The sequence below is a fragment of the Pholcus phalangioides genome, unplaced genomic scaffold, assembly GCF_987345545.1.
Source record: "Pholcus phalangioides strain wild (caught in Gottingen) unplaced genomic scaffold, Ppha-v1.0 ptg000028l_1, whole genome shotgun sequence".
Taxonomy (NCBI): Eukaryota; Metazoa; Arthropoda; class Arachnida; order Araneae; family Pholcidae; genus Pholcus; species Pholcus phalangioides.
This window is the reverse complement of record NW_028301618.1, coordinates 4,065,975-4,082,542: the sequence shown is the minus strand read 5'-3', so window position 1 is coordinate 4,082,542 and position 16,568 is coordinate 4,065,975. Positions and strand designations below refer to the sequence as shown.

The window sequence follows — 16,568 nt, the reverse complement described above, 5'->3', positions numbered from 1 at the left end:
ACAAGCAGTTAAACAAGAATTTGAATATTTGATTGATAATGGAATTTGTCGCCCATCAAAGTCACCTTGGGCTTCTCCAATTCATGTAGTTCCGAAATCGAATGGAACGTACCGAATTTGTGGTGATTATCGTCGCTTGAATGCTATAACTGTCCCAGATCGGTACCCATTACCTCATATACATGACATAACTAATGTTCTGCACGGAAAGAAAATATTTTCCAAAATTGATATAGTAAGGGCATACTATCATATTCCGATAAATGAATCCGATGTACCAAAAACTGCCGTTACTACTCCCATTGGTAGTTTTGAATTTTTATATCTCCCATTTGGTCTGAAATGTGCACCAATGACATTTCAAAGATTTATGAATGAGGTACTGAAAGGTCTCGATTTTACTGTCAGTTATTTAGACGATGTCTTAATTTTTTCTGAAAACGAAAATGATCATATTAAGCACGTGGAACTTGTTTTGGAAAGGTTTAGTAGGTATGGACTAAACATAAATGCTTCCAAATGTGTTTTTGGTCAACAACAAATTTCCTTTCTGGGTCACGAAATATCAGCAGGTGGTGTTCGACCTTACGACGACAAGGTGAAAGCTATAATGAACTATCCACGTCCAGAAAATCTGGTGCAACTCAGAAAATACTTGGGGTTACTAAATTTCTATAGGAAATTCATTTCACATGCTGCTGAAGTACTAGCACCATTAACTGACCTATTAAAAGGGTCTAAAAAGAAAAATGATCAATCTCGCATTACATGGTCTAAAAATTTGTTAGATTCATTCGAAAAATCAAAAGAAGCTTGCTAAACGCTACTTCGCTAGTGTTTCCAGAAAATGAAGATAAGTTAATACTTCATTGTGATGCTAGCGAAATTTCAATTGGAGCTACCTTAAGTGTAATGCAGAATTTAGAATATAAACCCTTGGGATTCTTTTCAAGACGTCTTACACCTACACAAATGAAATATTCAAGTTTTGACCGTGAACTATTAGCTATATACGAGTCTGTTAAATTTTTTAAACACATGCTAGAGGCTAGAAACTGTAAAATTGTTACAGATCATCGTCCATTAACATACGTTTTTCATAAGGCAACGGACACTTACTCGAATAAGCAAACACGGTGGATTTCTTACATATCAGAATTCACTACTGATATCGAGTATCTAAAAGGTGAGCGAAATGAAGCTGCCGATGCACTATCGCGCATAAGTGAGGTTATTGTCCCCCAGCCTTTTAATTATGATGAACTCAGTAATGATCAAAAATCAAACGAACAACTGAAACAACTCATTTCAGACACTAATACTGGGTTGCAATTGAAATTAATTCAATTGCCCAATTCAAATTCTCAAATATAATGCGATCTTTCAACTGGAAAAGTAAGACCTTATGTCACTGCTAAATTTCGCAAACAAGTTTTCCTAAACTTACATTGCCTTTCTCATCCAGGTATTAGAAGTACTGTTGACCTTATACGTAACCGTTTCGTTTGACAGTCTATGAATAAAGATGTTCGTGAGTGGGCACGCCAATGCATTGATTGCCAACGTTCTAAAATTCACAAACACACGAAATCAGAATTAGGAAAATTTTCACTGCCAACTGCACGATTCCAACATATTCATTGCGATCTTGTGGGACCCTTGCCGGAATCAAACGGGAAAACTTATTGTTTAACTTTAATTGACCGCGTAACAAGTTGGCCGGAAGCATATGCGATTTCAGATATTACCGCTGAAACAGTCGCAAAGACAATCTACTCTGAGTGGATTGCCCGATTCGGCACACCAGACCGCATAACAACTGATCAAGGCAGACAGTTTGAGTCAAGACTAATGTCTCAGCTCGCTGCTCTTCTAGGTGTGGAAAAGTGGCGAACATCACCGTACAACCCAAAAGCAAATGGGCTGATCGAAAATTTTCACCGTCCATTAAAAGCTGCAATTATGGCTCACCACACCACCAGGTGGACAGAAGTCCTTCCAACCATTCTTCTCGGTTTTCGTTCAGCACTGAAAGAAGATATAGGTGCAACACCAGCTGAGCTTGTCTACGGTGCTTCCTTGCGTCTTCCTGGCGATTTTTACGATTCGAGTGACAAAATTCAAGATCCGTCCATGTTCATCGAAAACCTCAGGCAACACATGAGAGCATTAAAACCGAAACCAACAAGCTCTCATAACAAAAATAATGTGTTCGTACATAAAGCATTATACACCTGTTCTCATGTATTTATCCGACATGACAGGTTGAGAACATCGCTTCAAGCACCCTACTCTGGACCGTTTCCGGTGATCAGCAGAAAAGAAAAGAACTTTAAAGTTCTGATAGATGGAAAACAAACAAATGTATGTATCGATCGAATAAAACCTGCATTCACAGTGAATGAGGATGCTACAACTACAATTTCGAATACAGTGAGTCCCAAAATTAATGTGCTTCCGAAACCACCAGACCGCTTCACGCGTTCCGGAAGACAGGTTCGCTATCCTGTCAGATTCAATAATGTTGTCAGACTGTGTCGTTAGTCACTGGAAGGGGGGTACTGAGGCGGACACTGTTTACCGCAAAACGAAGAACATCTTTGGTTTTGGTTTGACTTTGAGACTGGAACTAAAACTAAACTCTCCTCCCCCCAACTCCTGACGAAGATCTTTCATATGTACTGTATCACTCGCTGACTCACACAGAGAAGCATGTTCACGTTCAGTTTGTCTGAATCTTAGTTGTCTTATATTTGTGTCTTGGTAATTTGTGCTAACATGTTTAATAAATTTGTGTTATGTGTACGCCTCGGCTTCAGGGTTCATCGAATGGACTGGCCTGCCCAGAGCCCAGACCTGAACCCTATCGAGAACCTCTGGGAAGAGTTGGATCACCGAATTAAGGGGTGCCCTACCCGTCCAAAATCGGTGAAGGAACTGACATGTCTTCTCCAAGCCGAGTGGAAGAAAATACCACTAGCCCTCACACAAGGACTTGTGGAAAGTATGCCCCGGAGGGTTCACGCTGTAATTGCCTCTCGTGGAGGCTCTACCAACTATTGATTTTGAATAAAGTTAGTTTTTCTTTTCGATCACAGGTGCCCAAATACTTATTGGTAGATAGTGTATATCAGTGTTTATACCTAGAACGACCAAGAGAAATAATTTTGACTACTACTATTACTAAATGACACGCACACCTTGCCTATATTCCTGTGCGGATGTTCTAAAGAATTGGTACACATTGGAATGTGCGTGTACGTGTCAGCGAACCTGAAATGAAGTTTGTTTTTGTGTAATGCTTCTCATGTGTAGTGCCACCATCTGCCATAAGTTTTTTTAACTGTGGGTGAAGATTGAATAATTGTAAAGTTGTAAGCCTGTTGAGCTCTGTGACAAGACTTTTCAACAGGGAGATTGACCTGCATTTGGGAACTGCCTCAAAGTTAGGAACCACAGAAAACCAGCTCCAGCTGACCACCGCTGTGATGATGGTGGGGTTCAAACCTAGGATCTTCTCAATGTGAGAATATGACCACTGATCCATCACTATGACCACCACAACAGCTATTCTTTACATATAGCAGTCAAAATGACCACTACTACTACTTAACCACACGTGCACCTTATACACATTCCTCTGCAGAATTTCTAACAAACTGGCACATGCCAGAATGTGTGTTTTGAGTGTATGTGTGGCCCCTAACGTATTTATGTTGTTGAGTTGCGCTTGTTTAGTGGTCATGCTGCCATCTGTTTTCCATTTTATGAAGTAAAGATGGAAATGATTGAATTTTTCATGTTATGTCAGTATCATGTTGTAGGTCTGCCTGCTCTCTGCGGAGAGACTTTTTCTAATGTGAGACCGGCTTGCATTCGCAGTCAGTCAAAATGACTGCTATATGTAAATTGTATATGCTTTCATGTTGGGGCACGCCAAGCATGTTTTTTTTTTACATATATTCCCTATGATTTTTCACTGATGGCACACACAACTAAATGCATATTTACTAGTAACATACAAATAAGAAAAAATAAAATAATGATATTTGTATAGCATCATGTTACTGGGCTTCGGGCTGACTAAAAAAAAAACTTTTCACGGATAGCAGAAGCTTATGTATTCACAATCAGGACACCATTTCTTTTTAGCTGTATATAGCCTTGGTTATCAAAGTTGAGGAAACTTTTTTTCCCGATCGTTACGTAACAAGCTTAGTTTTTGTTTCAGTAAGACTTAAGATACCTATTCATGCTTTGAAAGCTTCTTAGGAAAAATGAATTCATTCACAGTATGTAAAAATGGTTCTTAGAAAACAAGACGGGACGGGACGTGTTTGAACATTGATATGCTAATAGTATTTTGGACAATGAATCTGAGGAGATTTATGATGCAAACTTGAAGACAATGAACATCGTGATTTTCTACTACATGTACCCAGAAGAGAAATAGCGATTCCAAAAGTGACTGTTTCACCGCACACCAACTCCGGTCATATATCACTCTGTCAATATATAGGCTCAGTCATACCAGAAGCATGAATGTGCAATGTCCTTACAAAAAAAAAAGGTGGGGGGGGGGGGGAAATGGCATTTGAATGTTTACTCTACCCATGTTATTCTATGGAAGTTATTCCCCTAAAATGTTTTGTAATCTTTGTTTCATTAGGGATACGCAGTCATGTTTCAGGATCAACTTAGGAAGCAAAACATGGTATTCATTCGGCTGGAAAAAAAAAACATGAAAATTTGTACATTCATGCTTCTGGGATGTGGCAGATGATATCAAGTTAATACTTCCGCAGGGTGACTTGGAGAGAGAATCACCCGATTTCAAAATTTTATATTTCTTAAAAATTGAAAACACAGAATAGAATGATAAGTAATATGTGAATATGTGTAAAGGCGCAATTACATTAGATGAGTTTACTAGTTACTCGCTTGTGGTTTTACTCGCTGCTACTAAACTTGCTCTGTATAATAACGTTAGTAAGTAAAATCGCCGCTTGCTCTGCTAGTACGAGAAACGTTGAAGGGTAGGCTACTTTTCTCACTACTTGCAGGCATTTTTGTTATCTCTTGGGCGCAATATGGGCATGGCTACTTTTTTTCCTCTAGCTTTGGCTTGCAACACAAGGGAAAGAAAAAGAGTTGCTCGCTCATCTAATGAGCGATTTTACTAGTCCTGTGTAATTGAAATTTGCTGTGTTAGTTGAAACCGGTGTGCTCACCAGCTACTTTACTCGCCGGAAAATAGCTAATAAACTAACCCAATATAATTGAGCTTTAGCATAAGGGGCCCGCCGTTGTCGATATTTCGATGGGAAGTTCCATGGATCAGCGGCGGGAACTCTGGGGGTGGGGGGAATCATCATCAAACTCGGTGAAATTGTGATAAAAGAAATGTGCAATATAAAGTTAAATTAGAAATGTTTTTATAAGTATAATTACACATGAAAATACAATGTTTTACCTTGATGTCATCAGTGGGTCGCGGACCACTTTGCGGTCAATAACTTCATGAGATTTTCAATGTGCAATAGGTCTAGTATTGTAAACCCTGGCCAGGTCTCCAATGTTTACAATTTGTGTGTTGACAATTTCCATATGTCAAAGTTACGTAGTAGTATTTTACTTTGTATAAATATGCAAATGATATATTGTTTGTTTATGTTAATTTAAGGTTTATGTTAATTTCAGTACCGTCAATCCTCAGTGTTTATTCGTTCATATGATAGTGGATAACAAAGTTTCTTCATATATACCAGCGGCGTGCTGAGTATTGCCACATTTGATTCTTTCATTCCTTTCCATCTTAGTTGATTGCTGAGAGGAGTATCTCATCCGACTTCGCTCCATGCAAAAGGTTGTTCTCCTTCCGTTGCCATGAGTTAATGATCCAGTTTCTTGCTGCAACGCTTCTCCTCCTGTTGTATGTGTGTGTGTGTGGTCATCTCTCTAATCATCCAGTTATATCCAGTTATCTGCATGTGAAAGTATGAGGGGACGCCCTCTCATAGAGGATGGAATATTGCTGACCAACTTTGGGACATGTCTACGTCTTTCCTGGACTCATTAGTGCAGTTTTTTGATGAACTTGCACCATCAGGATGTGCTCTTAATGTTTTAATATATTATGATATTTTCTAATGTTAATGCTTGCTCTAAAGAAAACTTTGTTCTCTCTCGTTGCATTGTTAATTCGAAAAACATTTTAACATATTGTTTATAATTAAGTGGAACAAAAACTTATCTCTCATTTTGTAATCCATTTGAATCAATGTTGGAGAAGTAATCCGGGTATGCAAACAGAATGTTACACATATGCTGGGTAAAATGTGTCTACATTTTATGAACAATTTTTGTTAATGGTCGATTTCAAGTGTAGAATCATTTTGAAATCGGATGATTCGTTCTTAATCACCCTGTATACGAAAATCAAGGACACATACACCTCACTATACTTCCATCTTGCGTAAGGAACACTTAAGTACATGAAAAAACTAAGTAAATATATATATGATATTAAAAAAATTCACTATCTTTGGAAGTCAATATCGCCTCATTAAAATCAAAAACAAGCGTTTAGAAAAGCGCTTCCGGAACGCTTATAAACAATCCTTAGATTTCTGGCTACATTGTAGAAATTTTTAGCACATCATGATTGGCCAAAATGAATGCTGAACCATTACGTCACTCATGGTGAAATTTTTGCTGGAGATGTTTAACAATAGATACATTTCATTGTGCTGGTATCCGATATCCACCGTTGGAGTAATGGTTACAGTACGAGACTCACGTACCGAAGGTTGTGTGTTCGATTTGGTCTGAAACCCATCAAAAATTTTTTCCCATCTTTGCTGTGATTTACTAAAAAAAGCTTCAATTTTTGATTCTTAATTAATCAAATGCAGTTCACATGCATCAAGAAGACAATAACGACTCGCAAAGCGAGCACCCAGAGAAGCTGGATCCAGCTACCATTTACTGATTCAATAAAAAATGCTTTCATTTATCATTAATGAAATTCAGAAACCCTGCCTCTCATGACGTCTTGCTAGCTTTTTTGCTCGCAGTAACCAATCATCGGCATGCTAATGCTTCCAGAACTGTACATTTTAGAAAAAATCGGAATGTCAGGAAAACCAGGACATATGATCAGCCAATGTGGGGGTTGCAGAATATATGGTCAGTCTGTGAAGGGGTCGCCGAGAAAATTCTTGGTCACAAGGGGGTCACGCTTCAAAATGTTTGTGCACCACTGCTCTAGATGGTAAACGTGTTTCTCCAAAATTCATTGTGATTTTCCTTCTGCATGAAACAAATAAAGTTTATTTGGTTGCAAAATTGACATTTATCTGGGTTTCATATGAAAACAAAACAAGAATTGGAGAATCCGCAAAAAAAATCTGCATTAACTTTCATTCTGTAAGGTCAATAGCATAGGCGATGATGGACTTTAAAGTTGAGGGTTATGATTATGTCAATTCACACATATGCATTAGATCATTCGACATCCCTTTTGGCATTGGTGGGGGAAGTCTGATGGGCCCCCAGGGCAGACCTTTCCTCTGGAACCCTTTTGAAAGGGTTATTATTATGCAAAATAAGTGTAAATTTATGTGGGCCTCCCCATTCGGCTTGGAACCCTAGGGCAGTGTCCCTGGTCGCTCCAGCTTAGTTACGGGCCTGGGTATGATATAGAAGAGTTGAGAAGTTTCTTTTGGTTCTCATTTACAAGTTTTGAAATGCAAGTTTTAAAAAGTCATGTGTCTGGTCGCAGATAAGATTCACATGGATATGATTGATTATTCTTTGTGAAAACATTATATTGATAATGAAAAAATTATGATTTAATGAGACTGAGAGAACCTACTTGGACTTATTCAAGCCGTTCCAACAATCGTCTTCAGGAAGCAATTTAGTCTGACCAGCCACAGATGGATTGCTGCACATTATCTTCGACAGCTGCGTCCAGAATCCTTTTGTTTTCTTGATTTTTTTCTTGATGCTCTGCACCAGACGATCGATACTGGTCCCAGCAGCAGTTGTTGGCCGCACAGCATTCTGCCTGTGCCCGAATTTGAGCGTTTCGAAACTCAGCTCGTGCCTTGCATCCCTTTTGCCAAGCCTTGGTTGGCCACACTGCTTGAAGAGCTAGATAAAAAATGGAAAAATAGAAAATATTATGATGATATAACATATGATATGATATAACTGTAAGATTATATGATATAAATCACACTCTAGATAAAACGGGGGGGGGGGGGAGGACAGAAAAGATTATTAAAATTATAAGGTAGCACTCTTTCATTCTGGTGCAAGATGAAAACAAAGCAAATTTTGACCTATGCAGTAGACACCACTCATTAACTCACAAGCACTGTTGTTGCTCTGATGGATGATACTAGCATCCAAGCTGGGCCCAGTAGGCTCATTTGACTTTTCTTGAGATGGCAGAACCCTTTGAGATTTCATATTTTAGAATGGGTTTTACGGCAGGAAATAAAACAAAAAGCCCTTGAGCACGAAGCAAGCAACCGACATGAAAAATTCACACCTTTGGTTCGATCAACATACGTTTCACTTACGTGTTGACTGGTGTTATTATTTTGGATGCAACAAGAATCACCGATGTGGGTATTTTTATTGATGAGCGGCTTAGGTCTCCTGAAAATTGTTCAGCAGTGGTAAAAAAAAAATGAACAGAGTGCTCAGTTTCATTCTCAAAAAAGTCTCTTCATGTTATCCTAAAGTGATCTTTCCACTTTTTTCGGGGTTTAATTTGTCCTGGATTGGAGTATGTCGTCAGGTTTTTTAGACCATACCTACAGAGGAACATAAACTTTGTTGAAGGGGTGCAGAGAAGAGATATGCAAGCTTTTATTGGCACACTGGGCTTGAACTATGATGAGAGACGATTTCCTGAATATACATTTACATTGGAAGAACGCAGGTGTGGTGGAGATATGATCGAATCGATGTGTTTAAAATTTTCAACGGAAATAGAATAGAGTTATTAATACAAGGGGACACCAGTAAGGGACAATTCTAGGTTGTGGTGTGTATGGAGTTTTTTTCTCTAACAGGGTTGTGAATAAATGGAATAGCTTATCCCCGGAGGTAGTAAATTCTAAAACGATTAACATGTTTTTAAAAAGAAATACGATAAACATGTTGGGGTAAATCGAGAAGCCATCCATACTTAGAATAAGAAAACCATAAGTATTCTGTATGAGCATTGTATATTTTGTCATAATTATTAGTATTTTATTGCTCTTATTGAGTTGCTGTATTTTTGATACAGATTTAGATATATATTTGGTAAACTTATTTTTATGGGCATCTTTTTTTCAGCCTCCTCGTTGGGCGTTTTGTCTTTTGTGGCCTTTGTATTTGCTGCATCCTCCTCAAGACGATAATTTGAATGACGTCCGTATTGTCTGTTCTCAATCCGAATCCAACTTTTATCAGTTTTTTTTTGTGAATTTCGTATAAGGGTGGATCAAATGAAAACGAAACAGTTTGTTATAATTTTGTTTATTTTTGTATGAGTGTGGCGAAACACTTTGTAGAGGTACAGTGGTATACAATGAAGGCAACAGCTACTGCAGAGAGAGAATGAACTAGTCCTACATAGCAGTGCCATTTTAATGCATGCACCCACCCAGGCACGGACCGGGGGCCTCAGAAAAATGAGAAGTAGTTGAATTTTTCATGAATTGGACAGGTAGGGCCTCAGAAAAATCACTTGGGCTAGGGCCCATGATGCTCTTAAGACGGCCCTGCTACATAGTCGCACAGAATCATGTGATATGAGGCAGCGGTTGGCCCACAGTATAGTCCAATAGGCAATCATTGTTTTTCTATCAGTGTCTGTGGAATGTTTGCAAGTAAACAAGAGCAATGTGGTGTTATTCGTTTTTTAGTGGCAGTAGTAGTTCAAGTTTGTGAAATGCTTGAGTTCGGCAAATGAAGGCAGTGTACAGTGAACAGTTTTTTTTCTTGTGTGCAGGACCGGCACAAGCAGTTCCACTGTGCATTCACTTTCCTGTCTTAGACTCTCTTTGCAATGATGGCATGAACGAAACTGAAACGCTCTCACCTTCTTGCTGATGCCCCTTATTGTGCATCTTCTGTTTGAGTTGATTATCTGGTTTGACTTTGACCAGGTCACGATTCACAGATTCCTGTCCCTGATGGAAATGCTTTTCTTAGTCTTGCTTATGAGTCAATGATAGTATATGTTCTCCGTACACTGTCTTTGTTTGCCAATGCATTTCACGAACTCCTTCTGGAACTAAAAAACGAATAACAAAATGCTCTTGCACATCTTTACTCGCTAGCATTCCACAGATGAAAAAAAACCTATTGTCCGTTGGATGATACTATCAACCTACCACCAGCGTGCATCACATGATTCTGTACGACTATTCAGGGAAAGTCCATTTCCCCAGCGCGCGCGCGCGCGCACACACACACACACACACACACACACACACACACAAGGGTTGCCTTCTGCTCAACCTCTACTTAAAGTTTCACCTTACTCATACAAAAATAAAACAAATTATAACAACTGTTCCGTTTACGTTTGATCCACCTATGTATGTTTATAATATGTTAATACGGTTTCAGTTTTGGATAGACTTCAAAAACCGTTTTGCCACAAGTGGAAGGGAAAAAGAGCTTTGTGTACAATTCCGTTTCAACTGTGCTCTCATCGGCTGTTTTTTGAATTTTGTGTGTGTTTTAAATGGTCGTTCTTCTGTTGAGGCAAATGAGGAAACCCAAGCAGGCACTAATGCAATATAAAAAGACCAGAAATATCTAAAATCAAAACAAATGCTACGAGATTTACGAGAAAGCAGTATCGATCTAAAGCTTACTTCCTGAGACACAGCCGGACCGTTCTCTTGAAAATTCATTATGGCATCAGAAATCTTGATATCGATGGGATCGACTACAGACTCAATATTGAAGGAACTCTCGAGTCTGGATGCCAGCATCATAAGTGCATCTGCAATATAGAGAGAACAAAAAAACCTGTTACATTTCAATGACCAACACCCAAGTAATTGACAAGCTGACCAACAGATGGCAGCGGAGCAGTGTTTTATATTTGCAATTACGGCGCAGAGAACACAGTACATTTGAGTAGAAGAGACCGTTTTTTGGTACTTTTCTGTTATAACTAGAGCCCGGATTATATGCACTAAAAAAGTGGCAAAATATGCTCTAAAAATATGCAAATATGCACTTAAAAATGTAAAAATATGCACTTAAAAATGCAAAAATATGCACTTAAAAATGCAAAAATATGCACTTATAAATGAAAAAATAAGCACTTAAAATACAAAATGTGCACTGAAAATTCCAAAATATGCATTAAACACCCCAGAATATGCATTAGAAATCTTGAAAAAGTCAAAAATTCCGAAATATGTATAAAAAAAGAGAAAATATGCATTAAAAAATACACCATGCAAAAAAAAGCGAATGTGTTTTTAAAATACATGTTTTCTATTAGTGCATATGTATTTCATTTTTACCAAAAAATATCCCCTCATATATATGTATACAGCATATGCAAATAACTTCTACATATTTTTTATTCAGGCATTTTTTTAGGTTTCAGTTTGTTGTAGCTGCTCAATAACGAAAATAGCAGTAATAAAAGAATTTCGACACAATTTCTAAAAACAAAATTAACATTTTGACACATCTCTAGAAATAGCCTTACAATAAAACAGTTAGTAGTCGTAAAATACTTTATAAATATGTATTAATTCACTAAATTTCACATACGGGAAAAAAAATCGATGTTATGAAAATATTATGAACAATATTTATTTGGAAAATTATAAAAAAAAAAAGTGAGCTTAAGTAAACCTTCAAAAATATGCACTTATACTGGAAATTCTTTGATTTTATGCATTTATATGCATTAATGCTAAAAAAGGCCAAAATATGCAAATGCATATGCACATATGCATTTGCATATAATCCTAGCTCTAGTTATAACCATACCACACATTATGACACCAAATATTCATATTTTGTCTTGTTTCTTTCTGCGTGCCTTTGGCATGAATACTAGGATGCAATACCACTACTATTTCTCCTAAGACTGCTGACTCCGTCATGACTCCCAGAAAATTTGCCAAGACAAAAAAAAAGTATGAAGTAGTATGGCTATACCGTAAAAGTACCCGTTTTAGAAACCATACTAAAAATGCTCCACGTTAATACTGGAACTTAACCATACATGCACCTTGTACATGTTCCTAGATCAGGATTTTGGTGTTTTGCAGTGCACGGACCTACATAGCTCATGCTGTGCAAACCAGTGCCGTCTTAACGCATGGGCCTACCCGGGCACGGCCCGGGGGCCTCGAGAGAAGAGGGGCCTCACAAAAATGAGATTTGGTTGAAATTTTTTGTAATTTACCTCGTAGGTCCTCAGAAAAACCACTTGGCCCGGGGGTCCATGGTGTTCTTAAGACGGCCCTGGTGCGAACCATGTCCTTAAATACACATACCATCAGCCTAAAAGTCACATTCCTCTGTGGAATTTCTAACGAATCAGGCATATGCTAGAATGTATGGCCCCTAACGTCAGTGGCGGTTCATAGTCTGATATTTTGGGTGGTGCAGATTTCCAAAAATATACCGCCATCTATCTGCGGTATGTAGAGTCGAAATTGGGCATCTTCCCCCCCCCCCAGGCAATTTGAAATTAGATAATTTTTCACAATTGTGCTCTCTGTCCTCCCCCCTCAAAACTTGCCACCCCCCCTAAATTTTTCAGCCTGTGCCACTGCCGCTATGGTGGTCGAGTGGTCATAGTGACGGACTCGCATCGCGAGGACCCGGTTTCGAACCCCACCGTCACCATAGTGGTGGTCGGCTGAAGTTGGTTTTCTGTGGTTCCCAACTTCAAGGCACAAATGTGAGCCGATCTCCCCGTTAAAAAGTCTCGCCACAGAGAGCAGCAGACCTACAAACAGCACAAATGTAATTCAATCATAACACATCACTCACTTTCCTTCTGAAACATAGATGGCAGCACTGAAAAATCAATCACAACACTACATATGCACTCAGAATGTTAGGTATACACACAGTTACACCTCCGGCACAACTCATTAGGTAGTAAATTGCCTATAGATGGCGATAGACCTGAGTTGTGCTCGGTTTGAAAGAAAGAAAAGCCTGTGCCACTAAGAGTTGAAAAAAAAATCATAGTTTAAAAGAACTGATTGCAAATGGCAGCACTACACACAACAAGTATTACACAGAAACAAATTTCACGGAAGGTTCACTGTATGTACACACACACATTCCAAAACACAGATTCTTCAGAAGTTCCGCAGAGGAATATGGACGAGGTGCGTATATGGTTCAGTAGTAGCCTGGGACAATCACCCTCTTTGCCCCCTCCCCCTCTAGTTCTAGCCCTAAGTAGATGTACAGACGTGCCAACTTTTGTAATTCAGAAATCTGGAGATTCTCCCGCGAGGGGGGGGGTACCCCCCAACATAGGCGTTTCCTTTCGTGGATGCTATCAGTGATTGATAATCTTGGGTATGCGAACTCTTAAAAGCAGTTTTATATTTTCTTTCTGAAGACCTATTTAATCAGGGGAAACAATTTAAAAAAAACTCAAAATATAAAGCTGTTGACCAGGCCCGTCATTTAGGGAGGGGGGGGGGCAAGGGGCCGTCCCCCCCCCCCCCCCGAGGCTTTTGCAAATACACTGAAAATGGTATATATACATACATACATTGAGTACAAGTGCTTTGCCACCCCCCCCCCTCCCCGGTAAAAGTTGAAATGACGGTCCCGCAGCTGACGAAAAAACTTATTGCGTTTTACTACATGACTGTTAATGGAGTACAATAAAGATTATACAGGAATTCCGGCAACCAAGGTCATGCCCCTGATAAATGATTGCCGATAAACGCTACGAAAACGAAGTCGCGTCTTTGCCAGTTGCTTAAATGCGATCACCAATACGGTTGTTTTTTTCATGGCTGCTCGACAGAAATGACCACGGCTAGAACCCCTTGATTAGGGTGACCATACGTCCCGTATTTCCCGGGACAGTCCCGGTATTTTCTGTTTTTTTGGCCGACCCGACTTTTTGGCAAAAGTGTCCCGGTTTTTCCCGTATTTCACACGAAGCCTACTTGAATTTTTATTCTTTATTGAATTCAAAGATTGAAATTATTTTTCATCTCATAAATTATTTTAAGATAATTACAACTATATATGGGAACATTAATCTCCCACATTTGCCTTGGTAAACGGTTTTTTTTTTCGTGGAATACATTTTTAATCCACTGCAATTTGCAGTAATGCATCATTTCCCGCCATTGTGATTTTTCCGTAATTACAACAATATTTGGCAACTTTGTTTAATTTTGGCGATAATTGGCAACGTCTCGTATTTTCCCGTATTTGGAATCCCGATGTCCCATATTTCTCTCGAGGAAATATGGTCAGCCTACTCTTGATACACGTCGTCTTAACCACGGCTGTCCTCTATGGGTGTTTTCCCTAACGACGTCACGGCAACGTGAAATCTCGCGGAAAATATAATTTTCTACCAAAATCCGAAGAAATTTTAACAAATCCGGAGAGCAGGAGGATGGGTTAAAAATCCGGAGTCTCCCGCCTAAATCCGGAGAGTTGGCAGGTCTGCATGTACTACAATTAGTAAAGTATTGCACTGCATTCGATCATTTTTGTTTTCTTATTATTCACGTTATCTGTATACCTATGCAGAAAAAAAATAATATTTCTCTATCAACACAACATGAACGTAAATAATTTGCGCAATGAGCCTTATCGATAGGCTAACCATATTTCCCGAGAGAAATACGGGAAATTAGGATTCCAAATACGGGACATCGCTAATTATCGCCAAGAACGACGCTAAATATTGCTGAAATAACGGAAAAATTGAAATGGCGGGAAACGAAGCATTACTGCAAATTGCAGTGCATTAAAATGAATTCCACGAAATAAAACGTTCAACATGACAAATGTGGGAGATTAATGTTGTTATTTATAGTTGTAATTATCATAATATAATTTATGAGTTGAAAAACAATTTCAATCTTTGTGTGACTTCAATAAAGAATAAAAATCCAAGTAGGCGTGTAAAAAAATAGGAAAAACCAGGACACTTTTGCCAAAAAGTCGGGACAGTCCCGGGAAATACGGGACGTATGGTCACAATACTTATAAGATATCTTAACATCAACGTTGGAAATCATTATTTAGGTCAAGTTGCCATCGGCAATGGTTTTTGCAAATTGCGAAAATTCTTACCCTTATTATTCTAATTTAAAAGATTTATTATATTTTAATGATTTTTTTCTAAGCACATAATTATTTTTTATATATTCAAAAAAAAGTTCCAATTTTAAAAAATACAAAAGATTTAAAAGATAGCTGATAGATAGACGACGCGGCACAAATAGACTTTGCGCGGCCAAAACTAGCGTAATAACTAGGTTTACCATATTTGTTCGCGAAAAATACGGGAAAGTGATCTTCGAAATACGGGACATTGCCCATTGTCGCCAAAATAAAATGCCAATAAAGTGCAAGTTGCTAAATCATGCGAAAATTACAGAAAAGTTGCCAATTGCGGGAAATGAAACTCCACTCGAAATTGCAGTGACAAATATACGAGATCGATATTCTAATTTGCTGTCATGATTGTCATAATATATTTTTTGAGTTGGGAAGGCAATTTTATTTGTTGATTTGATGAATAAAATTTCAAGTTGCCTTCGTTGAAAATACGTGAAAAACCGGGACATTTCTTCAAAAAAGTCGGGACATCCAAAAGAAACAGAAAACACCAGGATTGGTCCAGGAAATACGGGACGTACGGTCACACTGGTAAAAAACTTGTGTTAACTATCCTCTTTCTCCCTTCTCACGTATTCTTCAGTAATAAGGGTATCTCATTTGGCCAAACGACGGAAAGCGCCTAAAGAGGAAAGAAGAACATGCATCTTTCCACGGAAAGCCCTCGATCCTTGACCATATAACCCATACTTTACGGGACACTTTTTTTTTAATCGGTGCCTTTTGAAAATATTTCTTTTCTGATTTGACAAATTCATCTGAAAAAAAATTGTATTAAGTTGGTACCAAAATCAATTTGAATTACTAATGACGAAATTTTCGATGGGGGTTGTGCGCACCGTCGTGCCCACACGAGCCGTCCCTGCCTAACGTGTTTGTTATCAAATTGTCAATACTCATATGACATGAAAATTCTAGCATTTACCATCTTCACTTCCGAATATGGAAAGTAGATGGCAGCACCAGAGAAAAACAAAACGAGCATGACCCTGAAAGCATAAACAAGTTAGGATCAGGGCTATAACTAGGATCGGGACAGTGGGGCGCGTTTACGTTTCTTCCAATGCCCCATGGTAATGCAATGTCTTTCCTGGGTGTTATGAATTGCCCACCTGAGAGCCCAGATACTGCATTTTTCAGTTTATTTAGTGTCTACTACTTTACCGCACACCAACTCAAGT

The 16,568-nt window shown here is 38.6% G+C and overlaps 1 protein-coding gene across 1 annotated transcript in view; it reads right to left on the bottom strand.

Moving 5' to 3' along the window:
* Window positions 1-16,568, bottom strand: part of LOC149067789 (glypican-6-like) — a 116,680-nt gene that overhangs the window by 6,369 nt on the left and 93,743 nt on the right. The window contains exons 6-7 of the mRNA XM_089251975.1: window positions 10,890-11,020; window positions 7,877-8,157 (exon numbers count right to left, since the gene is read on the bottom strand). Of these exons, the coding sequence (XP_089108101.1) occupies window positions 7,877-8,157; window positions 10,890-11,020 (412 nt within the window). The remainder of the gene's footprint in view (window positions 1-7,876; window positions 8,158-10,889; window positions 11,021-16,568) is intronic.